A 26,563-nucleotide genomic window follows, 5' to 3' on the forward strand; every position below is an offset into this window, starting at 1 on the left:
ATATTTATCGTAGGGGGTTGTGAGTGATATCATTAGGAAACCCGTCCAGCGTAGAACATATAAAAAGATTTCTTTTTTGAATTTCGTTTTTTTTCCACGGAGTTATCGAAGTTTAAAATTTTGCTAAATTTTGTTCACAATTTTCGTTGTTATTGTTCACAATTTCCGTATATTTACTCAATTTCTGCAAATTTTGCTTGAAAATTTGTTACAATTGGCAACGAAAGTTGATAACGGTAGTGTCTGTTTTACCTCTAAAAATTGAAGTGTTGCTGAACTGTTTGTTCCAATTTTTGGCTAAAATTTTTGCTTAAGTTTTTCAAAATTCAGCCGTTTTTTCAACAACAATGGCATGAAATAAGCTTCTCTAGCCCACTTTGATTAATTGTATCAGCAGATAACAACTGAAAATTGCCGATATAACCTTTGTTTATTCCGAACCCTAGTTTAACTTGTGCTTCCTTTGCGACTGTTCCTGAATTCAAAATTATCTGGTTTTTTTTACTAGTTTAACTCTAATGATACCGGATGCCTTATTTATTTTTGATATATTGACTTTTTTGTCAAACTATCCATTTCCATAATGATTGGAACAAAAACGAATTCCTACTGGACGGACGTACATAGCCAGGTTAGATTAGGTCGAATCATTTTTTCAAAGTTCAAAATATACAGATTGTAATCAGTCAAGGATTTTCAAGAAATTTAAATATTTTTGCTTTGCTGTTTTTGATAATTAAGAAACAAAACAAATCAAATAAAAGCTTACTAATGAGAAGTCCTATTGCTTTTCGAAGAGTTTCATTTAGTCGAAGTTACGGTCGTTTTGACTTCTAAAAATAAATATTTAAAATAATTAAGGGTTTATTAAGCTTTGCAACTTTTTTGGTCCAACATATAGCTTACAGTCAACATAGACAGCTAAAGATGTCTTCCTAAAAATCTCAAATATAATTTTTTACGATTTTACGTGTTAAGTAATGATTTTTCTGCTTTATGCTACAAATTTTCAGAAAATTTTTTGGACATTTTCCCGTCTTTTATCTTCTTTTTCTGGTCATGTCACATTATTGACAGGTCAAAAATCACATTATTGGCATTTAAAACGCGGGCACGAATTCATCGGTTTGTCAGAGAATACATTATGGCTTCAACTGCTTCGACACCGTCTTTTAGCAGCTTGATGGATTTTTTTGTTTGTTGGTTGTTTGCAGTAGTATCCTAAATTCTGGATAACTCCAGGTCTTAACAGCTTCCTATGGATAAGAATCGGAAACTATTTACTGATCTCAGATGATTGCTAAATTTTTCCATGACGGAAATCAATTATTTTAAAATTATTTTTTAAATTTCCTGTTCGCTATAATTTTTGGTCTACTTGCTACCTAGTACCAATAATTACCGGTCTTTTTCCTTATAAATTCAAATTTATTTTATACGGTTTTACGTGTTAAGTAATGATTTTTCTGCTTTATACTACAAATTTTCAGAAAACTTTTGGTTTTTGGACATTTTCCCGTCTTTTATCTTCTTTTTCTGGTCTTGTCACATTATTAACATATCACATTATTGGGTTTTAAGATGGGGGGGGGGCACGAACTCATCGGTTTGTCAATGAATAGTTACGGTTTCAACTGCTTCGACACCGTCTTTTAGCAGAAAAAATGGATTTTTTGTTTAATGGAATTTTTAATGAATTCAGTTGGTAGCTTTTGTTCAAATGAATTTGAAAGAATATTGTTTTCAAAAAATTGTTTTCCTTAACTTTCACATTTTTGTTCGTTTTTACTTGTTACCTAGTCTCATTATTCAGAGGTCACACATCTCATCATTGTGTTCACGATAGGCATAGTTATTTATATTTTTTAACGGAATACAATGTTTTAACGGCTTCGACACCGTTTTCTTGCAAAATTTAATTGCTTTTTGTCTGTAGTTGTCATTTGTTTTTGTAGAAGTACAACGTTTTCTGGATATTGGTTGGACACAATGTCTTCGTTTTAAGGTATTAATGAACAATAAACTATTTAAAGATTTCAATTGATATCTAAAGGTTATGAATAAATGAAATAATTTGTTTTCAAAAAAACTATATACGTAATAACTTTTCCTTTTTTGTTCTTTTTAATAATTGTTACCTAGTCTCATTACCCAGATGTCATATAACTAATAATTCGTGTTTTTAAAGAAGGCGCAATTAATTTTATCTCATTTTAACGGAATAGATTACGGTTTCAACGGCTTCCTCACCGTTTTGAATTCTTGTTGAATTCAATTGAATTCTTGTTTTGCGTCTGAATTTGTCGTTTGTTTATGTAAACGTCCAACATATTCCGGATATTGTCAGTTATCCATGTCTTCAGGATTTGAGATATGAAGCATTTATCTATTTAAAGATTTCAATTGATATCTAACTGTTTTCATTAATTAAAACCATTTGTCATCAAAAACGTATTTCTTACACCACTTCGACACCGTCTTCTAGCAGAATTTATTGGATTTTTTTGTTTCTGTCTTTATTTGTTGTTTTGTAGTCGTAACTTATATTCAGGATAATTGCAGGTCTTAACGGCTTCCTATGATTAAAAAACGGAAACCATTTAATGATTTCAGTTAATAGCTAAAATTTTTCAGGACGTTGAAATTTTTGTTTCTTTGTCTACTTGATACCGAGTCTCATTAGGGCCTAATGCCATATTTTGATAGCGATTCACAAACTAGTCTGCAGACTTTGGGTTCTAATTGAATCCATTTCGACTTATTATTTTTTTAAAATAGACATTGAAATTTGGATGTAAATTTTTGATATTTGATTTTTTGTTTGTCTTGCCTCATAGTCTTAATAATGGCAGTTCTCAGAAGCCCACTAAAGTGGCATGATTTAACTTTCTAAGTGATTTGATCTGGAAGCAATTTTTTATTCGCACGCAAATTATTTTTCAACATTATTTGAATTTTCAAAAGTTTTCTTTCTCTTTCTCATTTGGTAGACAATGAAGCCAAAAATGTCAAAAATTCATGTGCAAACGCAAAATACCAAGCCTCTTTGTTAGACAATAAGATCACTTCAGAGCTCCAAAGGTTTTTAGCTTTTATTTGGTTCAAACTATTTTGTGGTAGCCTGTTTCTTATGGTAGCAAAAAGTTCCGACCTCGGAGGAGTTCGAACTCCTGACCTCCGCCGTAATAGAGAGAAGCAGTAAAAACTTGGCTGCCAGGGTCTTGTGATACCTCATCCGACAATCAGAGCAAAAAAAACCTTAATTTCTGAATAAAAGGAATTTAGGTCAAGCAGAAACTAAGAGGTCAAGCATGACGAAATCACCTGAGAAGTGAAATAATACACGAAATTTTCTAGAACAAAACAGTCAAGCAAAAACTTTGCACAAAAACAGTCGCAATAACTCAGGAAGCCATTCGAAGAATCCGAATTTCACAAACAACCGTACTTAAAAGCGCAACAATTCTTTTGTGGTGAAACATTTATTTTTCCCCCGCAAGTTTTGATTAAAATATTTGGTTATAACACAGCCGTCATACGGAAAAAGATTTGAGCATTGACATCATTGAAACAATCTAAAAACGAAAACGAACTCACTAAGGTATCCTGATACCTTAAAACATTGTATTATTACATACATATCTGTTAACGCTAAAAATGGCGAAAATTCTTAGTATAGACAAATAACGATGAGCTCCAAAACCTACTGGGCTAACAAACTTGAAACAACACGAAAATGATCGCAAAAATTAGAACTCAATCAACTCTACATCCAATAAGACACATTCGGAAAGCCAAAAGCAGATATTCGTCGAAATTTAACTGAAATATTCAAATAAACGAACCAGACAATTTAGGATTTCAGAAAACACAAAAATTTTTGTTTTGTCGACACAATTAGACAAACAGTATTAATATATTTGCTACAAATTGCTTTTGAGAGCAATTAACAATGGTTTCCTAAAAGTGCCTGTTAGATCATTTATGATTAAAACATTTCAACTATAACTCATTGATAATGAGAATCAGAGATGGTGACATTACGCCACATAATAGCAACTGAACTGCGGAATCAAAAAAAAGAGAGAGAGAGAGTGTGTGAGAGAGATAAAACGTGAAGAGAGAAGGAGAAGGAAAGGAACCCTGACAGAAAGAGAGAGAAGGAGACATGCATATCTTCCATGATTGGATTCGACACTGCAACATCTAGTTTTCTAAAATTTGAAAATTGCAAAATTTGAAATCTTGCCAAAAATCTAGACATTTATATCTTCAGAACCATTTCATTGTCTCAAGAGACTATCCAGTATCCCTGTTTCACGCCTAAAATAGTTTCACTGGCTCAAAGATCCATAAGCTTGGAACCTAAAAATTTTCAAAACATTTGAAAAGTTTAAATTTTATCCAAATATTACTTAACCTTGAGCCACAAAAAATGTTGATCACAATCCCATTAACTCTAGAAACTATGCAGCAGCTTATTATCACACCTTTGAGGAGGTCCCAGGGCCTCTGTTGCCGGAAAAAAATTCAAAAACATGAAAAAATTGCAAATATTTTAAAAAACTGCTTTAAAAAATTCGTGATATTAAAATCTTGAGAACATTCCATTACATCTATAAATTATGCAGCAACAAATTATAAAACCCTAGAGGAAGTTCCATAGTTTTTTAGGGTAGAGAAACCTAAAAATTGACAAAAAATTTCAAAAAACTTCAATAAAATTGCAAGTTTTATAAAAAAAAATTGATAAAACTTGTGATATCAAAAAGTTGAAAAATAATCCATGACCAACAAAAATTTACCAGTAACTTATTATCAAACCCTAGCGGAACCTTTTTCGACCCTTGAGGCTCAAAAAAATCTGAATAATTAAATGTTAAAAAATTGGAAAAAAAATGGCAAAAATTATCAAAAATATGCTAAAATTCGTGATGTTAAAATCTTGCAAGACGTTTCATTTAATCAAGAAGATATTCAGTATCCTATTTTCAAACCTAGAGGAGGTTCCTTGGCTCTAAAGGCTAAAAGAAATCTAAACGACAAAAAATTTCAAAACAGCTAGTTTTATCAAAAAATTGCTAAAATTTGCAAAAAATAAAAAGTTGAAAAACTATTCCATGACCATTAAAACTTTGCCAGTAACTTATTATCAAACCACACAGGATGTTTTGTGCCCCCTGGGTCTCGAAGGACCTAAATAAGGGGGAAAAATGAGGAAACAACGTTTTGTCAAAATATTGCAAAAATTCGTGATGTTAAAATGAGGAAACCATTACATTACCACTAGAAACAATTCAATAACCAATTATCAAACCCTAGAGGCCACAAATTCGCAAAAATTCGTGATGTTAAAATGTTGAAACCATTCCATTACCACTAGAAACAATTCAATAACCAATTATCAAACCCTAGAGGAGGTTCTTTGACACCTAGGGCTGAAAGAACTCAAGAAATAACAAAGTTTTCAAAAAGCTAAAAAAATTGTGAAAATTAGTAAAAATTTGCGTGTTTTTGCTTGGATTACCAAATGATATAGCTCTAAAAATGGTCATAAAAAACTTTTATGCCTTGCAAAAGACCTTAATCAACTCTATTTAGCCTGAAATTTAGACAGGTCCAACAAAAAATTAGAAAAATGACAAGAAATTCGAAAAATTTAACCTTAAACTAGGGTCTTCCCAGTAGCTTTACCACACTAAACACTTGAAGGACTACTAAACTCGGCTAGGGGTCTCTAATGAAACTTAATGCCCGGTGGTGGCTACCTGTTTATACCGTTTTTAAGGACGAAAAGTCAAATGGGCCAGTCGAAAAACCATTTCTAAACACTGCCTGATCAAACAGTTCGGAACCTTTCAGTGTGAACTCTCCGACCACCAGGGGAGCCAGACACTTCATGAAGTCTTCCTCAATCCCACCACCTAGGAAAAGTAATTCAAATACTTGCAACAATCTTTCGTCATTTAATGTAACCCCTCCCCAATAAAACGTGCTTGGAATGTCAGCTACAATCCAATATTCGTGAACGTGTCATTCCGGGGGACCATAAGCTCATTTTATATCATTTCATTTATGGTAGCGCATCTAATTAATAGCAGCTGCAGTTACAATGCACCAATACTTGATCGAACCAGTATCTCTCAACTTGCAGACCTAGTGTTGTACACCACTCAAATGACCTAGTGTTGTACACCACTTCGGTCGTTTCTGTTCCTCTTTTCTCTCCAACCAGGTTTATGTCGGACAATTAGAACTTCCCTTTCCATCTATTTCAACTTATATTGGGCGTAATTTACAATTGCTTGCATTTTCAAACAGATTCTACGTATAAATTGACATTTGTTGACTGACTAATTTTTGAAAATCGAAGGTTTCATGAGTACAAAAGGGAAGCAAGGATTCAATTTATAAAAACTTCTCCCAATTTCTTTCAATCGAATATATTTCAATCAGTTAAAAAGTGCGTTACAAATCCAATATGTAACGCAAAAAATACAATTATTACGAGACTCATCGTTACTCGTTGTATTCGGAATACGGGGAAAAACAATTGTCAAAGTTTCAACAAATAATTCAAACAATATAGTCATTTTGTAATAAAAAAATTAGGAAAAAAATTCAAAAACATGAAAAAATTGCAAATATTTTAAAAAACTGCTTTAAAAAATTCGTGATATTAAAATCTTGAAGAACATTCCATTACATCTATAAATTATGCAGCAACAAATTATAAAACCCTAGAGGAAGTTCCATAGTTTTTTAGGGTAGAGAAACCTAAAAATTGACAAAAAAATTTCAAAAAAACTTCAATAAAATTGCAAGTTTTATAAAAAAAATTGATAAAACTTGTGATATTAAAAAGTTGAAAAATAATCCATGACCAACAAAAAATTACCAGTAACTTATTATCAAACCCTAGCAGAGCCTTTTTCGACCCTTGAGGCTCAAAAAAATCAATAATAACTAAATGTTAAAAAATTGGAAAAAAAATGGCAAAAATTATCAAAAATATGCTAAAATTCGTGATGTTAAAATCTTGCAAGACGTTTCATTTAATCAAGAAGATATTCAGTATCCTATTTTCAAACCTAGAGGAGGTTCCTTGGCTCTAAAGGCTAAAAGAAATCTAAACGACAAAAAATTTCAAAACAGCTAGTTTTATCAAAAAATTGCTAAAATTTGCAAAAAATAAAAAGTTGAAAAACTATTCCATGACCATTAAAACTTTGCCAGTAACTTATTATCAAACCACACAGGATGTTTTTTGGCCCCTGGGTCTCGAAGGTCCTAAATAAGGGGGAAAAATGAGGAAACAACGTTTTGTCAAAATATTGCAAAAATTCGTGATGTTAAAATGTTGAAACCATTCCATTACCACTAGAAACAATTCAATAACCAATTATCAAACCCTAGAGGAGGTTCCTTGACACCTAGGGCTGATAAAAACAAAAAAAAGTCAAATTTTCAAACAGCTTACAAATTGCAAAATAGTATAGATTTGCGTTTTTAGCAAGCGGTTGTTCGTCAGTAGCTAGCCACGGCAGGGGGGATGCACCGGGGGCTGATTGGGGGGGGGGGGAACGCAGGGGTGGGGGGCTACAGCGCGGTGGGGGGGGGTGGGGCAATATGGGGGGTCAACAGTGGAGGGGTCTTCAACCTCTAAGAACCGCCCTTCACACCATAAGTCTCCAAAAAAGTTTGAGCTGAAATAGAGCTGAAAGGCTCTAAGAGCACTTGATGCCCGCTGGGCGCTACCTGTATATCCCGTTTTTGAAGACGAAAAGTTAAAAGCGTCAGACGAAAAATCAGCCTAGCGAAAAATTGCATAAAAAAAGACCAACAGGACCAATGTAATTGCTACAAACTTCGTTTGAGAGCAATTAATAATCCAAGGCATAATATCATTTAGTACAAAAACAGCTCCGAGAACAATTGCAGTAAATATCAGCCAAAACATTTCAAGTGGCTCCAACAAATTTCAATGCTGCATTATATTAAAAATCAATTCCAAAAATCGAAAAAAAAAGAAATGGAAGAAAAAGGCTTAACTCTAACAACTCTTAACTTTCTAACAACTGATAAAAGCAGAGCGAATAAAACTATACGTCTAAGGAGATCGTTAGAAGGGTACATGCTAGATTGTGAAGAATACGGAAAAATTAGAAAATAAATCTCGGGGTGGTCTAAAACAAGCGTTGCTTTTTCATACCATGAGCTTGTCCCCTAAGCTGTTTTGGTTAATTTCATACTTGTAGTCTAGTATGGCTCTTAGAGAACTATTCAGAAAAACATTGCCCTCGGATAATGACACTGATTCGTGTTTCTCAAGAAGAAAGTTCAATTTGTTCAAGAGCAATTAAGAACCAGAACAATCGAAATTCTTACGTCTATTGAGAATAAAATGAAATCTTCCTGAACAAAACTTTCGAATATTTTAGTTAATGTCGCAAAAAGCTGTTCATTCTAAACGAGGTACATTAACACAGTCAAATGAAAAAATCAGTTGAAAAAAGAAACAGGTCTGGGCTTATTGGAGAACCTATCAGCAAAAGTGGCCAACTGGCAAATCGACTTACTTCAATATCAAAAAGAAATAGTCGGCATAGGTTAGTGTTTTGGTGCAAGTACTTATCAGATTCCTCCTATTATCAAAGAAAACAGTTGAGACTTAGAATTTACGTCTTCCGAAAACGTAACCGACTAACGTCGAGCGAAATGCTCTGAAACGACCGGCGGCGATCAGTTGGCTTTGTCAGTAGACAGCTACAGTTTAGGGAGGCTAGATTTAGCTAATTGAAGGGCCGTGGGGGTGAGCGCGGCGGTGGGGTGGGGGGGGGGCTTGAAGCGCACGGCGGGGGGTCGAACTCGCTGGGTTACTTTTAGCTTAATTGAGCGGGGAGCATACCAGGGAGAAGAAGCCCAAGTTGGGTGGCGAGTGTTCCGGGTTATGGATAGAATGAGGTGGAGTGGGGTGTTAAGAAGGCGGGATTTAAAGGGAGAGGGGTCAAACTCTAAGAACCACGCTTCATATACTTCGGTGAATCGCATCGGTGAAGCCATACGACCATAAAGCTCTTAGAGAACTTAATTCTCTCCGGGTTAGAGCTGCCTATCCCGTTTTGAAGGACGAAAAGTCAAAAGGGTAAGACAAAAAATCGGTCCAGGGAAAAGTCGCTAAAACATAGCTGGCAGATTGCCAAAAAAACCGCAATAGCTTCGTAGACCTGTAGTCTCAAAAAGATAACAAAAGAAACAGACCCGAAAAAACTTTCTACAGCTTTTTATGTTATATTTTGATTAAGAATCTGTTTAATTTATTGCTCTTCTAATAGATGCCCTCAAATACCCTTCCTTTATAGTTGCACGCACTCATTTGACCTTATCTCTCTGATATAAAGTAAAGAAAAGTCAATTTCAGAGTGAGGAAGTCATTTTTGAGAGTGAGGTAAGTAACGTGTGACCAAAAACTTAATCACGCGAATGAACAAAAGACTCGCTCCACTAAGAGCAAAAAATGACGCACGCAATTCAGTTGAAATTGCATGAACGAATGAACAAAAGCAGATTGTGACGTCATATGATCGTAACAAAAATCTTGACGACGAAATAAAAAACCAAGAGAAGGCCAATAATAGCCTCAGCTATCGCTTCGCGGCTATTAAAAAGACCGCGGCACTAATATACTTGCTACAAACTTCGTTTGGGAGCAATTAAACAGTGTCGACGACCAACATTCTTAGAGGTTAGGAGGTCGCAGGAACTATAACAGAACTGCTCAGCCCCATAATGCCCTCCGGGCTTTATCTGTTTATCCGCTTTTTGCGGACGAAAAGTTAAGTGTCGGACGAAAAATTGGCCAAGAGAAAAAATGCATTAGAAAAAGACCGTAGGACAAACAATTACAATAAACAATTTGAGGGCAATTAAAAATAGAACTCGTAGTTTTGCCAAATAATGACCTGAAAGATTTGAATAAAAATACGTTCTCGATTTTATTGACGCAACCTTACTGATAAAAGTGTGCTGTTCTACGCCTTTATGACATCTTTACATGCTAAAATGACACACTAATCTTTTTAATAGATTTCGCCTTTAATGATATCTCTACGTACTAAAATGACGCACTAATCTATTTTGAAAACCTCAAGAAATAAATCAAAGATTTAAATTAATAATTTTCATAAGTCACCACTTTTTTACAGTTATGAAAAATTTGATTGACTGTGAATCGGGTGATAGACTTCCGAAGATCAACTACAAATTGACGTCCAATCTGGAAAATTAAATTTACGGTCCTTTCCGTCACATCGTTCCGTCTTGATGCTCAGTTCCACGGACAAATTGGTCACTTCTTAGGCACTTTACATTCAGGCTCATCTGGTTTCACAAAATGCTCCTTGAACTTGAAAAACGTTTGCGACACAATCAGAGGAAAGGCAAAACTTGCGTCCGCGTGCATTTTAACAGGTGTGGCGGTGGTTTTAATTTTACCCCAGGAAATCGCTTCGTCTGGCTGAGCGCCCGAATCGGAGCCGTCGTACTCAGAAGCAGTATTAACAAATACGCTGAAATCGGCACCATTACGCATCAAATTAGCATTACATATATGGTGTTTCGTAACTCCTCCCCCGAGTATAATCATCCCAGATTTGGCAGCTTTTAGGGACTGTAAATTTAAGAGTCGTATGTCTTCGACTATGTCGAGAGTAATAGAGCGACCATCATTTTTGAAAGTATGGAAGAAGAGCATATCACCTATGCTTCCATCAGTTAAGGCGGGACAAAAGACTGGAATGTTGTTCTTGTAGGCCCAGAAGTAAACAGAGTCGGGGTTGTTTATTTCTTTTCCCAATCTGTGGATAAACTTAGATGGCGTCCATCTGAAACAACAGTAATTTCTCATTGGAGGAGAGCTTTCAATCAATAACAATTGCAGAAACACGCACTACTCGACCAATAACTATGGTTACTTAGTACTGCCAGCTATTTAACATGTGATTAATGCTACCTATCAACAAAACCTGTAATTGAAAAAATAATTTGACTATAGCGAGAATAGAAAGATAAGGTGATGGGGGATTCATAATTTCTTCTTGATAATTTATTTACTTGTTAGAGGACTCAACATGATAATTTATTTGACCGTATTACAACAGTCAGATCGCATTAAAGTTGTTTTCTACGTTTTTATGATGAATAAACGCTGTCTCCCATGATAAGAATTCATTTTTAGAAACAAATCGAATTAAAATGAATTAAATTCCTCAAACCCTATTCTTCAAACCTACCGGAATCCCTCTTTCTCCTCCTGTAGCATTTTATCCAACAGAGGAACCAGCCAGTCTTCAAACAGACAGTAATTTGTATTTGGCTCCAACAAATTACCGATTCGATTAATACTGTCAGCATATAACTGAGCTCCAGGCAGATCAAACCGGCCGATATATGTGGGTGCCAGACATTTTATAATGTCTTCTTCAATTCCGCCAGCTGTTGTGACCAGCACATCAACCATGTTATATTTGGCAAGGTAATTTAGCGTTTCTCTTGTTCCTGCTGATATGAGATTTGATGTGTAACCTAAACACAGAAAATAACTATAGCACCTTCTTTTCTGTCAGCCAACATTTCGGCAAGAAATGGATTGGTTACGCAGTCGTAAAATGATCAGAAACTGACTGGCTACGTAACATCAAAAACGATCACCGCTATATGAAAATGGCAAAGAACGTTAAGATCAAATTGTGAATTGTCAAATTGAAATTTACTCGCAAAAATGAAAATAGATCTTATGGTTATAAAACTACGAGGGAACAGAAGCATCTATTCATCTATTGAAACGTCTTAAAAACGTTTCATATGATAATGGATATTCCCCCCTTTACTATTTTCCCTTCATTTAACACTATTTCCAACGCCATTTATAGACCTGATTTCGCTGCCTAATTAAGATGAAAAAAGGTATATTTATTTTCATTAATAACCTGTCTATAATTTCATTAATAACCTGGCTATGAAAGGTATAAACTTTAAAGGAATAATTTATACGACAACAGCAAATGTCATAAAAGAGTTAATCAACTTGGTTTGAAACATTACTTTGACAACTTTAGATTATTAAGATTACAACTCCCAAAACCACATTACACGGTGACAGGAGTGTAGACAGCTAGCTATTATGTTTATTACTGTCAAAACTTGTCTAATTTAATTTAATATTAACCTAATCTCTTGGTGCCACATTTCAAAAGATCAAGTTCAAGAGTTGTATAAATTTGACCTAACAATATTCTTACGGAGGCGCCAATATCAAAAATATATCTGCAGAAACATACTTTGTTTTCGTTGAAGAGAAGTTGCTTATCAGTTTTACGGTTGCATTTCCCGAAGGTTAGAATGATAGAGTTAACGCAATATCCTTTGAGGACAAATATGATATTAAACCAGTCGTCAAACAATTTAAAAGAGACGCGCATCTTGATTTTACTGCATTGAATTTGTAATTAAAATTTGAAAGTAAAGAATATAACTAAAGGTTGTCATTTACAATACATTCGTTTATATGTCTTTCGAGGATTATTCTTGTCAATTTAGTGTCGCGTTTTTATTATTCTCCTTTTAATATTAAAGGTTACTCAGACTGCTTCTTGGTTACCAATGTTTCATCTACTTATCAACCTTTCTCTGACACCGCAATCAAAATTTTCATTCAGATTGTGAACTGCAGAAGCAAAAAAATACGTAATTTAAAGAGAGAAAGAAAGTGAACTCAGTGACACTATCTCTACTACAAACAGAGGCAAAAACAAACAAGAGAGAGAGAGAGAGAGAGAGAGAGAGAGAGAGAAAGAGAGAGAGAGATTGAAAAAAGATACTGATTCTCGGCAAAAAATCAGCAGAAAACTGAGTAATACTTGAACAATTACAAGTCGGAGCTAATATAAAATGCCCTCGCATGATTTATATAATAGCCAAATGCTCCCCCTCATTCAGAACTGCCACTATTCAAAAAGCCTCGATGAAAACAAAGCCTAGGACTATATTCAATTCATTAGTCCCCAAACAAGCAGACTCAAAAGCTCAACAGTGATACCTGTTTTCGCCTCCAACAAAACTAAGCAAGTAGTGTTGTTAACCCACTACTCTAGTGACCAACGTGCTTTAGTTATATGTGCACAAAATACTCCGAGACAAAAAGCCCGTGAAACTTACAAAATTAGATACCTTAAGATCCATGGCTATGATACTGACTTGAATGATTTTGTGATTCTCTCATCAATATTCTTCTCTTCCGAATAATAGCTCTCTAGATTTAATCAAGTGCTACTAACCTTTCGTACCATTCTCATTAATTTTCTTTGTGTAGTTATTCAATTAGGTGACTAAAAAGGCTGCTAACGTCCAAATAACAGTAGAACCAATTAGCGGAGCTCAAAGCCAAGATTTTAGACTGACTGCAAAATTCCTTTCAAGGTTTATTTGCGTAACACATCTCCCGCTCACAAAAAATCCAATTTTCTCCAACTCCACAATTGAGATACCACGCTATAGCACTTCCAAACTTTATCAGAAGCAAAAAGAAACAATCTTGAGCTTAGTTTCACAGCACTCAGGGACCTCTTATCGCACCAAGCTCTTCAGGAAGTTCACGTTCTTAGGTCGCAACAACTAAGATTTGCCTACTAAGTAAATCTCTAAACAAAGGCTAAGCGTGACTACTCAACCCCAATCTTTTGCAAAGGCTGAGCGGCCAGATTACACGCTGCAAACACAACAAGAACGAATAAGTGAAGACGAGTCTTATTAAAGCAATGTCTGGCTGGCTTAGATTAAAACTAATCGAGCAACCACCAGCCTCACCAATGAATGATCTCTGCACCACTGCTAGAGAGCCGATGAAAATTAGGTACAGGTGTGCAAGAGCCGATTATTCTGAGGTTGGATTCAACGAGATCCGCAACACTAACTGAAAAAATTTTTGACGCGGCGCTCTCTAAACTGATCTATCAATAGATAAATCTCACTCCCTTATTCAACAAAAATATTATTGAAGCCACCCTCAAAGCCCAAAAGTTGCAAACCGTTTCCAAAATTTATAGAGCAGCCTTCTAATCAACATGATCTTCAACATTGCACCAAAAATGAGATGACCTGCTCTCCCCTGCGTCAAAATTAAATTTGATAACAATCAATCCATGAGCGCTAATTGACACAAGCATCTGCGAACGTTGTGAGCAACAGATTGCTTCAAGCAATTACCGAGACTTACTTCAGGATTACGGATAAAAAAAGAATTAAAAAATAAAACAACCAGAATGCACATCAGTTAAAATGGACAGAGGACAGCTAAGGAGAATAGAAAAACAGGCCAAAATCAAACTTACCCAACTTGTCCGACGAAGGCAGCCATTCTTGTCAGCCCTTTCTTTGTCAGGAACGAGATTTCCATTTTCCCAAAACAGGGCCTTATCCAATCCCCCGATTTGACAGTCCAAGTCAACGAAATCAATCCAGCAAACAAAAAACAGTGAGCCAAACGGCAAAAAGATTCCCATCAACGCAATTGATCGTTTTGTGATTTTTACTACAGGACAAAATTGATGATTTCGAGAACAAAACTGTAGTAAACACTACAAATGAAATAGAAAATGAGACAAAGAAATCGAGACAAAATTCTCCTAACTTCTTCCTTAAAAACTTTGGGAAAGAACAAAACATTGTACGTCTCTGCCCTTATCGTAACTGAATATCTAATTACAATCTCTAGTCGAAAACAGATAGGTAAATTTTCAATTCCTTCAGCCCAGCAAGCTGATCAATTAATACAAACAACACACAATTAAAAGCACCAGCGAAATCGAGAAATAATGACCCTGTTACGGAAATGAAACAATTTACCCAAGACTTCAACCACCAAAGAATACAGTAAATTGTGGTTCCCGAAAGCAGAAACTTGCGAAGATTCCAGCAATTTGCCATTGCTTCAAAGGAATTTATGAACAAACTGTAAATTTTCAAATGTTCTACACATTTGATCTACAAATTGATCTACACATAAATGACAAAGACCAAAAAATCTTTCTTAATAAATTCAACTTGTGAAAGTTGCCACGAAATCGGGAGCAGATCGATTAATGCAAAATCTTATTTGTAGAAAACTCCGACATTTCTGCCAAACATATATGAGTATATGTACAGGGACGGCAAACTTCCGTGGACCTGATGAATCAGTCGCCGGTTTAGGCTCATTTATACAAAACTATTTGAACCCGTGTTTCGCAGCTGGAATTATTACTCAGTTCATGGATGGTTTTCAAGAAACGTTGTAATTAATTCCTCGTCTGACAAAACTTCCAGTCAATCAAATTTCTTGGCAGTAAACTCAAAAATGAGGGAAGGGCGCCACAAGAAGGGGAAGTCTGAAATTTTTTTATAAGTTCACTAAGAAGAAAACGACTAGTTTTTAAGGAATTTTAAACCGAATTTAGGCAAAAAGATCCCTTTATACCAAATGGAGCCGACATTCAAGCAAACTAAACGCACTACAAGGCAATAGAATGAAAAACCACTTCTTGAATTAACATATGACACTCATATTGCCTTGTTCTAGCCAAAAATACGTCCTCCTCTGCAACGCAGTGAAGTGCGCTGATTGTTGAAGACCACGTCACAGGAAAAGAGTCAAAAAGTCCTTGCCTCCCGTCTTTTTAATAAAACTTCCGCGCCAGCACAGCTAAAGCTTTCCACTTTTATCACAGAATTTCTGGCACTGTAAATCCCACTCTACCAGTTTTCTCACATCTTGGCTGGCTTGCCATTTCTCCAAATAAAAATAGCTGGCTTGCCCTTTTAGTTAACAGAAAGTGCCGGTCCGTGAAATACACGTTTAAACGGAAGCGAAGGCGCCAGATTTTTCAATTAAAAACATCGAACATTTGAAAACTGTTTCCGAGTCGGCGATGAATGCAGTCAACATCCGTTTACGTTTACAGGAGCTTGGACTCTACGACGTGTATCCTGAAATAAAAAGAGAACACGGAGACGAAATAGACAGCCTATGTAAAATGAAACGAACGGAATATAAAACGGAAATACGGAAATCAATCAATGTTTCGAACGATTTAACTGACAGAGAAAACGCATAAGATTTGTTAAAAGAACTATAAGGAGACCTTGAAATCAGGCGGACAACTGAGTGAAAACGTGATGAATTAAGCTGAGGTAAGATCACAAACAAGAGAAAAAAAGTGAAACAACTTGACCGTTTGTAACCACAAGACATTGAACAAAAACTCTAATTCATGAATGTCAACCCAATAAATCACTTGATCGCAACATTTCCGCGCGAATAATGCAAGCAGTTAAGTTAAATCAGAATGTCTTGCAGCTGCAAACTTTTGCATCCTTACTAGCGGCACAGAAGTTCTATGACTGAAAAGCAGCAGCACAATCACTCAATGTCCATTTTATTGTTTACTACTAAATCCTCGGTTAATAGGGTAAAACGAGTTTACCGAGAAAGCAGAAAAACAAAGCAACCACTATATACATCTGAAGAGTTCTGAGTAAAGCAAATCATATTATAAGAAAAAATTATACCCAATGTTTTCGTTGGATCAGGTCAGGGTCTATCAATTTAGCAGAGCAACCAAATAACTGACCCAGCAACACTTGAATCGGATCTTTCAAAAAAACCAAAATAGAGCCAAAACTATTTGATGAAAACATTCCAGGGCATTATAAGGGAACAAGATCGAAGTACGCGCCTTCAAAACCTAAGAGCTCAAGCGTCGCAAATACAAATCAAGGTTAATCTTCTAAATAGAGCCTCCAAAGTTCCACTGTCGGCCCCTTAACTCCAATATGGCAAGTAATACTGCCATTATCAGCACTACTACCAGTGGAAATCAAATCAACTTCACCGATTAATTCGGCGACAAATTCACAAGAAAATTCACCCCGAGCCAGTTTTTCATTTAAGACAATGTTTTGCAAAAACGCGAGGACTAAGAAAAATCGAAACTCAGTAGACATTAGCACGTTTAGGCTCACGTTCACAAACGCCAAAATTGCCTTCATCTCCAAAACAACCGTCTAATTTAACAAAAGAAAGACCAATAATTGAGAATCATGACACCAATCAATAACAGGAAACTCCATCAAGGGAAAACGAAATTAGAGCAATTATGGTTCAGCCTTGAGAAATACCACGGAGGATCCATAGACAACAACAAACGAGTAACCCGAAGCCTGTAAAAGAGCAAACAATCGGCCTCAAACAAAATTAATTGAAGTTGGTTAAAAATTGAGCAAAACTTGAGATGATATTCTCAACACTAAAACCTCTTTTACACATTGCGAATCACGCGATATGAAGATGAATACGAATCACGCGATATGAAGATGAATAAGAACCTCGCTCAGAAAAATTCAAATAATTACTCAGAAATGCCGCAATGTTAATAATTACCGCAAAAACTCCAACAGGGCCAGTTTTCGAATTCTACATCACCTCAAATCTACAAATTTTCAATTTGATTATCAATTTTAAAAAAAAATAGCCTATATATTATTCAGTAAGTGTTGCAGTACACACATCACGACCTGCTATACTACGTATAATAAACCAGCGACAAGTTTACCAAGATTTGGATCTGGTCTTGATCGATTTTCGAAAAAGAGACAAATTATTGAAGCCTTTTCGGATGTTCGCGTATTACGTACAACTACAGCATACTAACTAAAGCTGAAGATCACCGACCGGAAATTTCAGTCTTACATTGAAATCTTTTAAAGTAGAAACCTTATTTAGCTATAAACCCTTCTCCAAAGTAACTTTCTAACCGCTCAAGCTATGAAGGTAAAAAACTAAACTTGAAAAGAAAATTTGCGGCAACAGATATGCAATAAAAAAGTTAATTAACTTGACCCGAAAAAATTACATCAACAACAATAGAGCATTAACATATCTCCCCATAAGTCATATTACATCTATTCTTTTCAGATACAGAATAGCATGCTATTATTTTAATTGTACATGGCCTGAAAACTGCCTCCAGACCATCGAACTGTTTTTGTTTGCCAAATAGCAACCTTTATCAGCTGAAAGAAATGATAAATACTTTTATAAGAGCATATGTAAAAACAAATATTCCGAATTAAAAAATCTCATAAAATTACCTGGTGTATTAAACGGCCTGTCTAAAGATCTCATTTCTCATCCTTTCAACTACCCGTTTCTGAAGAAAAGAAACATTTTTTCGTAATAATGTCATTGCGAACCATCATTTAATTAATTACGGAATTTTTCCTTGGGGTGACGCTGTTTCCAGAAATATCCGATACAATGTGAAGTTCTATATTCTGAATTATTGTTTGTGCATTTATGCCTGTCTGTTTGTAATGATCATAAACTTCTCGGTTATGACTTTATAATGTTGGATTAGTTTTTTTAAACAAATTTTTGATCACAATTTTCCCGGTGCATCGAAACACAACCTGAGTTTAAAGCTTTCAAAATTCGCCTGTTACATTTATGGGAGCGAAAAAGAAAGATTTATTCTTCCTTCTTATCTGATAGCTTTGAATTTCGTGAAAGTTTTTGATAGTGTAGCGCTGATCACGTATAGTTATCTTTAGATTGGAACCAGCTGTGCCATAACATTCACTTAACAAATTTTTAACATTCCATTCTAACTCATTTTGGAAGGGCTGAATGTCTATGCTACGAATAAGCTTTGAAAATAATCACCGTATGCGCATTCTATCGCAAAAATAGTATAATCTGAATTACCTGTTAAAAAATCTGGAAAAAGTGCGTTCCGTGAATAGATGTTAGAAGTTGGGCAAATTATATAACGGATAAAAAAAAGTTCCCAATCTGTGCTTAATCAATATTATTATTAGGACTTTCACATAAGTGCGGGACATCTACCTTTTACGGTAGTTTTTACAGTTTATGGTCATTAATTCAGTTGACTCTGAAATTTCTCGACAGCATTCACATTAGCAACTGAACCTCCAAGCGCATGTGTCAGATTCGCTGAAATAATCGCTAAAGTAACTTCACATGATTTTGAGCAGAATACTTTTAGTTCTGCAGGCTCACATAGTTTAAAAAGTGAACGCAAACTTGATCCATAAGCTGTTCTGTGGGAAAAAAAAGTGAGCGCTGAGCCTCCCCTTATCTTTTCAGCCGAAGAAATTGCTTGACCTTGTCTGATGTCGAGATTAAGTAATCAGTATATACAATATCGTACCTGTCTATTAAAACTTTTGATAAGAGATCCGATAGTATTAAAAATAGCCAGGAGGTGACACATTGAGATACATTAGCTTTCTTTAACTTAGACTGAGAATATCCATTTCGTAACATTTCGGTGGCAACTATATTAAGTCCTCAGGTCAGTTTTCGATAGCATGTAACAATTGGACGCATAAATGACAATCGGAATTGTCTCACTGTGTTTTACACAATTATTTGGATCTTACCCTTTACAGCCCCCCCCCAAAAAAAAACAAAAGCTTAGTGGTCAGATAACATATAGACCCCCCCCCCCCCACCCCACATAAACATACCATAAAGGGGGGGGGGGCTAGAATGGGAAACACCCACTTATTGTTGTTTAAGGTATAAGAGAAACAGTACTAATAGACTAATTTAAGAAAGCAAAAAACATAGCTGCCAGATTGCTGGAAAATGGCCGCAACAGCTTCGTAGACCTGTAGTCTCAATAGGATAATAAAAGAAACAGGCCCAAAAAAAAAACATTTTTAAAGCTTTTTGTTCTATTTTGATTAAGAATCTGTTTAACATTGCTACTTCTAATAGATGCCCTCAAATACCCTTCATTTATAGTTCCACGCACTCATTTGACCTTGTCTGTTCGAAACAAAGTAAAGAAAAGTCAATTTCACAGTGAGGAAGTCATTTCTGAGATTGGGGTAGGTCAAACTTGATCACACGAATGAACAAAAACTCACTCCACTAAGAGTGAAAAAGGACGCCACGCACGCAATTCAGTTGAAATTGCATGAACGAATGAACAAAAAGCAGATTTGAAGTATTTGTGACGTCATATGGTCGTAACAATCTCGACGGTCGTAAAAATATGGTCGTAAAACTCACGAAAAAAACATAGCGGGACAAGTCCTGACGTACAAATCAAAGATTTTTATTAACTAAAAAAAAGACTGGACATAGAACGGACTATGAGTGAATTCGCAAAAGCCTTTCCCGAAAAAATAGAACAAAAAACTTAAAACCAGAAAATAAAAGTTAGAAGGCCGCATGTGAACAAAAAAACACAAGCAAGAAAGGAAAATTTGGTTCAAATAAAAAGAAATAGGTCTACTTTGAACTATGGATGGATTGGGAAAACCAAAAAGGAAAAAAATCCGATCCAAAAAAGAAAAAACAGTACAAATCAAAGTGAAATTTAAGGACAATAAATCAGTTAACCCTGAATTTTCTCGACAGCCTTCGCATGCGACCGCAATCGCATAATTAGCTGAACGTCCAAGCACATGTGTCAGATTCGCTGAAATAATCGCTAAACTAATTTCATATGATTTTGAGCAGAATACATTTAGTTCTGCAGGCTCACATAGATTAAAAAGTGAACGCAAACTTGATCGATAAGCTGTTCTGTGGGAAAAAAAGTGCGCGCTGAGCCTCCCGTAATCTTTTGAGCCGAAGAAATTGCTTGACCTTGTCTGATGTCGAAATTTCTAAGTAATTAGTATATACAATGTCGTACCTGTCTATTAAAATTTTTGATAAGAGGTCCAATAGTATTAAAAATAGCCAAGAGGTAACAGATTGATATTTTAGCTTTCTTTAACTTAGACTGAGAATATCCATTTTGTAACTTTTTGGTGGCAACTATCTAATGTCCTCAGGTCAGTTTTCGACAGCATGTAACAATTGGACGCATAAATGACGGTCGAAATTGTCTGTGTTTTACACAATTACTTGGATTTTTACCCTTTATACCCCCCACAGCTTAGTAGTCAGATAACCTATAGACCCACCCCCCTTATCAAGGTAAACATACCATAAAGGGGGCTAGAATGGTAAACACCCACTTATTGTTGTTTGCGGTATAAGAGAAACAGTACTAATAGACTAATTTAAGAAAGCAAAAAACATAGCTGCCAGATTGCTGGAAAATGGCCGCAACAGCTTCGTAGACCTGTAGTCTCAAAAAGATAATAAAAGAAACAGGCCCAAAAAAACATTTTTAAAGCTTTTTGTTCTATTTTGATTAAGAATCTGTTTAACATTGCTACTTCTAATAGATGCCCTCAAATACCCTTCATTTATAGTTCCACGCACCCATTTGACCTTGTCTCTTCGAAACAAAGTAAAGAAAAGTCAATTTCACAGTGAGGAAGTCATTTCTGAGAGTGGGGTAGGTCAAACTTGATCACACGAATGAACAAGAACTCACTCCACTAAGAGTGAAAAAGGACGCCACGCACGCAATTCAGTTGAAATTGCATGAACGAATGAACAAAAAGCAGATTTGAAGTATTTGACGTCATATGATCGTAACAATCTCGACGGTCGTAAAAATATGGTCGTAAAAATCACGAAAAAACATAGCGGGACAAGTCCTGACGTACAAATCAAAGATTTTTATTAACTAAACAAAAGACTGGACATAGAACGGACTATGAGTGAATTCGGAAAACCCTTTCCCGAAAAAATAGAACAAAAAACTTAAAACCAGAAAATAAGTTAGAAGGCCGCATGTGAACAAAAAAACACAAGCAAGAAAGGAAAATTTGGTTCAAATAAAAAGAAATAGGTCTACTTTGAACTATGAATGGATTGGGAAAACCAAAAAGTAAAAAAATCCGATCCAAAAAAGAAAAAACAGTACAAATCAAAGTGAAATTTAAGGACAATAATTCAGTTAACTCTGAATTTTCTCGACAGCTTTCGCATGCGACCGCAATCGCATAAGCAGCTGAACGTCCAAGCACATGCGTCAGATTCGCTGAAATAATCGCTAAACTAATTTCATATGATTTTGAGCAGAATACATTTAGTTCTGCAGGCTCACATAGATTAAAAAGTGAACGCAAACCTGATCGATAAGCTGTTCTGTGGGAAAAAAGTGAGCGCTGAGCCTCCCGTAATCTTTTCAGCCGAAGAAATTGCTTGACCTTGTCTGATGTCGAAATTTCTAAGTAATTAGTATATACAATGTCGTACCTGTCTATTAAAATTTTTGATAAGAGGTCCAATTGTATTAAAAATAGCCAAGAGGTAACACATTGATATTTTAGCTTTCTTTAACTTACACTGAGAATATCCATTTTGTAACTTTTTGGTGGCAACTATCTAATGTCCTCAGGTCAGTTTTCGACAGCATGAAACAATTGGACGCATAAATGACGGTCGAAATTGTCTCACTGTGTTTTACACAATTACTTGGATTTTCACCCTTTATACCCTCCACAGCTTAGTAGTCAGATAACCTATAGACCCACCCCCCTAATCATGGTAAACATACCATAAAGGGGGCTAGAATGGTAAACACCCACTTATTGTTTAAGGTAAGAGAAACAGTATTAATAGACAAATTTAAGAAATTAAAAGGACATAGCTGCCAGATTGCTAGAAAATAGCCGCAATAGCTTCGTAGACCTGTAGTCTCAAAAAGACGGTAAAAGAAACAGACCCAATAAACATTTTCGAACTTTTTATGATCTATTTTGATTAAGAATCTATAAAATCGCTACTTCTAATAGATGCCCTCAAATAACCTTCATTTATAGTTGCACGCACTCATTTGACCTTATCTCTTTGAAATAAAATAAAGAAAAGTCAATTTCAGAGTGATGAAGTCATTTTGGAGAGTGGGGTAGGTCAAGTGTAACCAAAAACTTAATCACGCGAATGAACAACAACTCGCTCCACTAAGAGTGAAAAAGGACGCTACGCACACAATTCAGTTGAAATTGCATGAACGAATGAACAAAAAGACGATTTGAAGCATTCGACGAAAAAAACATAGCAGGACAAGTCCTGACGCACAATTCAAATATTTTGTATTGAATAAACAAAAAACTGGACCTAGAACGGACTATGAGTGAATTCGAAAAAACCATTTACAGAAAAAATAGATCAAAAAACAGAAAATCAAAGCTAGAAAACCGCATGTGAACAAAAAAAACTAGCGAGAAAGAAAATTTTGGTTCAAAGAAATAAGAACTAGGTCTACTATGAACTATGAATGGATTGGGAAAACCAAAAATCTGATCCAAAAAAAAAGAAAAAACAGTAAAAATCAAAGTGAAATTGCCGCATGTGAACAAAAAATCACTAGCGAGAAAAGGAATTTGTTTTCAAACACCATTTTCTCACTACTTTAAAATTAGAGTGAAAAAATTTCAAGCCGCAAAACCTTTCGCTTTTTCGCTCCATTTCCTGTTTTGGCGTTCCCAAAATCACTACTCCAATGTGACTTCAAAATTCATGAAAATGTGTGAACAGATCTTAAACAAAAAACATAACCGAGAACTCCGGAAACGATTCGAAGTGGAAATCCACTTGAACGCCATCCAACTACTCATCAGACAAAACGTGCCTCCACTGATTGCTTATCTGGAAACAAAACCACAAAACAAAAATTAAAAACAAGAAAATCAAAATCTGCTAATCTATGATATAACATATGATCAAATTTTGTCATAAATCGTGACCCCGAAATATTTATCTCTGCCAAAATTAATTCATCAAAACAACTAGTACCAACTATAATCACCTATGAGAAATGTTTTTAAATACTGGAAAGAGGGAACACATTGAGATATTTTAGCTTTCTTTAACTTAGACTGAGAATATCCATTTCATAACTTTTTGATGGCAACTATCTAATGTCCTCAGGTCAGTTTTCGACAGCATGTAAAAATTGGACGCATAAATGGCAATCGGAATTGTCTCACTGTGTTTTACACAATTACTTGGATTTTTCCTTTATACCCCCCCCCCCCACAGCTTTGTAGCCAGATAACCTATAGACCCACCCCCCTAATCATGGTAAACATACCATAGAGGGGGCTAGAATGGTAAACACCCACTTATTGTTTAAGGTAAGAGAAACAGTATTAATAGACAAATTTAAGAAAATAAAAGGACATAGCTGCCAGTTTGCTAGAAAATAACCGCAATAGCTTCGTAGACCTGTAGTCTCAAAAAGACAATAAAAGAAACAGACCCAATAAACATTTTCAAGCTTTTTATGATTTATTTTGATTAAGAATCTATTTAACATTGCTTCTTCTAATAGTTGCCCTCAAATACCCTTCATTTATAGTGTCGCGCACTCATTTGACCTTATCTCTTTGAAATAAAATAAAGAAAAGTCAATTTCAGAGTGAGGAAGTCATTTTTGAGAGTGGGGTAGGTCAAGTGTGACCAAAAACTTAATCACGCGAATGAACAACTAACTCGCTCCACTAAGAGTGAAAAAGGACGCCACGCACACAATTCAGTTGAAATTGCATGAACGAATGAACAAAAAGAAGATTTGAAGCATTTGTGACGTCATATGGTCGTAAAAATCTTGACGACGAAAAAAAACATAGCAGGACAAGTCCTGACGCACAATTCAAATATTTTTTATTGACTAAACAAAAGACTGGACCTAGAACGGACTATGAGTGAATTCGAAAAAACCATTTACAGAAAAAATAGATCAAAAAACTTAAAAACAGAAAATCAAAGCTGGATGCCGCATGTGAACAAAAAACACTAGCGAGAAAGAACAATTTGGTTCAAAGAAATAAGAACTAGGTCTACTATGAACTATGAATGGATTGGGAAAACCAAAAAGAAAAAATTTGATCCAAAAAAAAAAGAAAAAACAGTAAAAATCAAAGTGAAATTGCCGCATGTGAACAAAAAATCACTAGCGAGAAAAGGAATTTGTTTTCAAACACCATTTTCTCACTACTTTAAAATTAGAGTGAAAAAATTTCACGCCGCAAAACCTCTCGCTTTTTCGCTCCATTTCCTGTTTCGGCTTTCCCAAAATCACTACTCCAATGTGAATTCAAAAATCATGAAAATGTGTGAACAGATCTTAAGCAAAAAACATAACCGAGAGAACTCCGGAAACGATTCGAAATGGAAATCCACTTGAACGCCATCCAACTACTCATCAGACAAAACGTGCCTCCACTGATTACTTATCTGGAAACAAAACAACAAAACAAAAACTAAAAACAAGAAAATCAAAATCTGCTAATCTATGATATAACATCTGATCAAATTTTGCCATAAATCGAGACCCCGAAACATTTATCTCTGCCAAAATTAATTCATCAAAACAACTAGTACCAACTATAATCACTTATGAGAATTGTTTTTAAATACTGGAAGACAATAATGAACTCATGACAGTTATGAGAATTGTTTTTAAAAACTGGAAGACAAACCATGAAAAAAAGCTCTTACAAACAACTTGGACTAAAAAACTGGGAAAAGTTTATAAATTTTTTTAATATTACAAAAGCATATAAATCCAAAGAAAAATTTTTTTCAGCCAATAGGGTATCCCGATGCGCGCAAAATTACGGGCAAGTCATGATAGGCTAAGAAAATTCAAAAAATTAAGAAAAATAGATCTAATTTTCGCCATTTTTTGTCATATTTCTCAAGAAAAAAATGCTTCATATACACAAAACTGTAACTACTTGTTATCTAAAAAGTTCTCAACTAATAGGGGTCTTTTCAATACCCATTTGAGGCAGTAGAACAAAACATTCGTCAAAAAAGTGCAAAAATTAGCCCAAAAATAAGCAAAATACATGAAAAATCTCGGAATTAGCATAAAATTCATATGCATTTCCAGAAACCTTCAAACCACTACCACAAACAGCCTAAAATTAAAACAAAATCAAAACAAAACCTTTTAACCAGAAAAAATTAAAAACTGCTTTAAAATGCCGCCCGTGAACAAAAAATTTCGCTAGCTTACAGAATTTTTTCACACCTCAATTTCTCGCTCTCCAGAAAACAGCGGTATGAACAAAAATCCACTCTCTTTTCGCTCCACTCTTCATTTGTTCAGCAACAAAACCACTCCAAACTTTTTCACATGTTTCATTTCCTGTTTCAAAATTCACTCGAAAATTATAACCTGAATTATAATTAACAATACCTTATTTAATACCTAAGAAAATAGTGCATGGAGTTGGTTTTCTCAAAATAGGATTTGATTTCTGTTTTTCGATTTCATCCTCTGTAAGCGTTCCCTCCACTTTGCATCGAATCATTTTATTAATTTCTTGTACAGCAAGACCAAAACTTGTAGCTTGAAAGCCAGTAGTTAAGAAGGAAGAGGATAGCATTTCATCGAAGTTGACAGTCTGATCACCAAACTCGTAGCCTTTGACTATCTGGCTGGTTTTTGTATCAAAGCTCACCCGAGTTTGCGTAAGAATCGCGGACCGTAATTCATCTGGAAGTTTTCCTGCAAAATTATCTACCATTCTAACTTCTGAAACAACAGTGCACACTAGAAATGACTACACAATGCACACT

General features: G+C 35.2%; 1 protein-coding gene across 1 annotated transcript; it reads right to left on the reverse strand.

The window, feature by feature from the left end:
• Positions 1–10,151: 10,151 nt before the first annotated feature.
• Positions 10,152–26,557, reverse strand: LOC142341736 (deoxyhypusine synthase-like). The gene is made up of 3 exons (XM_075392908.1): positions 26,193–26,557; positions 11,292–11,583; positions 10,152–10,883 (listed from the first exon to the last, which is right to left on the reverse strand). Exons 1-3 carry the CDS (start codon positions 26,509–26,511, stop codon positions 10,349–10,351), a joined length of 1,146 nt encoding a protein of 381 aa, XP_075249023.1. The 5' UTR covers positions 26,512–26,557; the 3' UTR covers positions 10,152–10,348.
• Between the last annotated feature and the right edge of the window lie 6 nt (positions 26,558–26,563).

Source organism: Convolutriloba macropyga, chromosome 6, assembly GCF_964194025.1.
Source record: "Convolutriloba macropyga chromosome 6, txConMacr16.3, whole genome shotgun sequence".
Classification (NCBI taxonomy): domain Eukaryota; kingdom Metazoa; phylum Xenacoelomorpha; order Acoela; family Convolutidae; genus Convolutriloba; species Convolutriloba macropyga.

Bases quoted from the DNA above. Each gene is read 5' to 3' on its own strand.
- LOC142341736 (XM_075392908.1), bottom strand. From the start codon at position 26,511: ATGGTAGATAATTTTGCAGGAAAACTTCCAGATGAATTACGGTCCGCG. The intron at 11,584-26,192 runs GTATTAAATAAG...TTCTGTGTTTAG, and splicing joins TCCATGCACTATTTTCTTAG to GTTACACATCAAATCTCATA. The intron at 10,884-11,291 runs GTAGGTTTGAAG...CTGTTGTTTCAG, and splicing joins GAGGAGAAAGAGGGATTCCG to ATGGACGCCATCTAAGTTTA.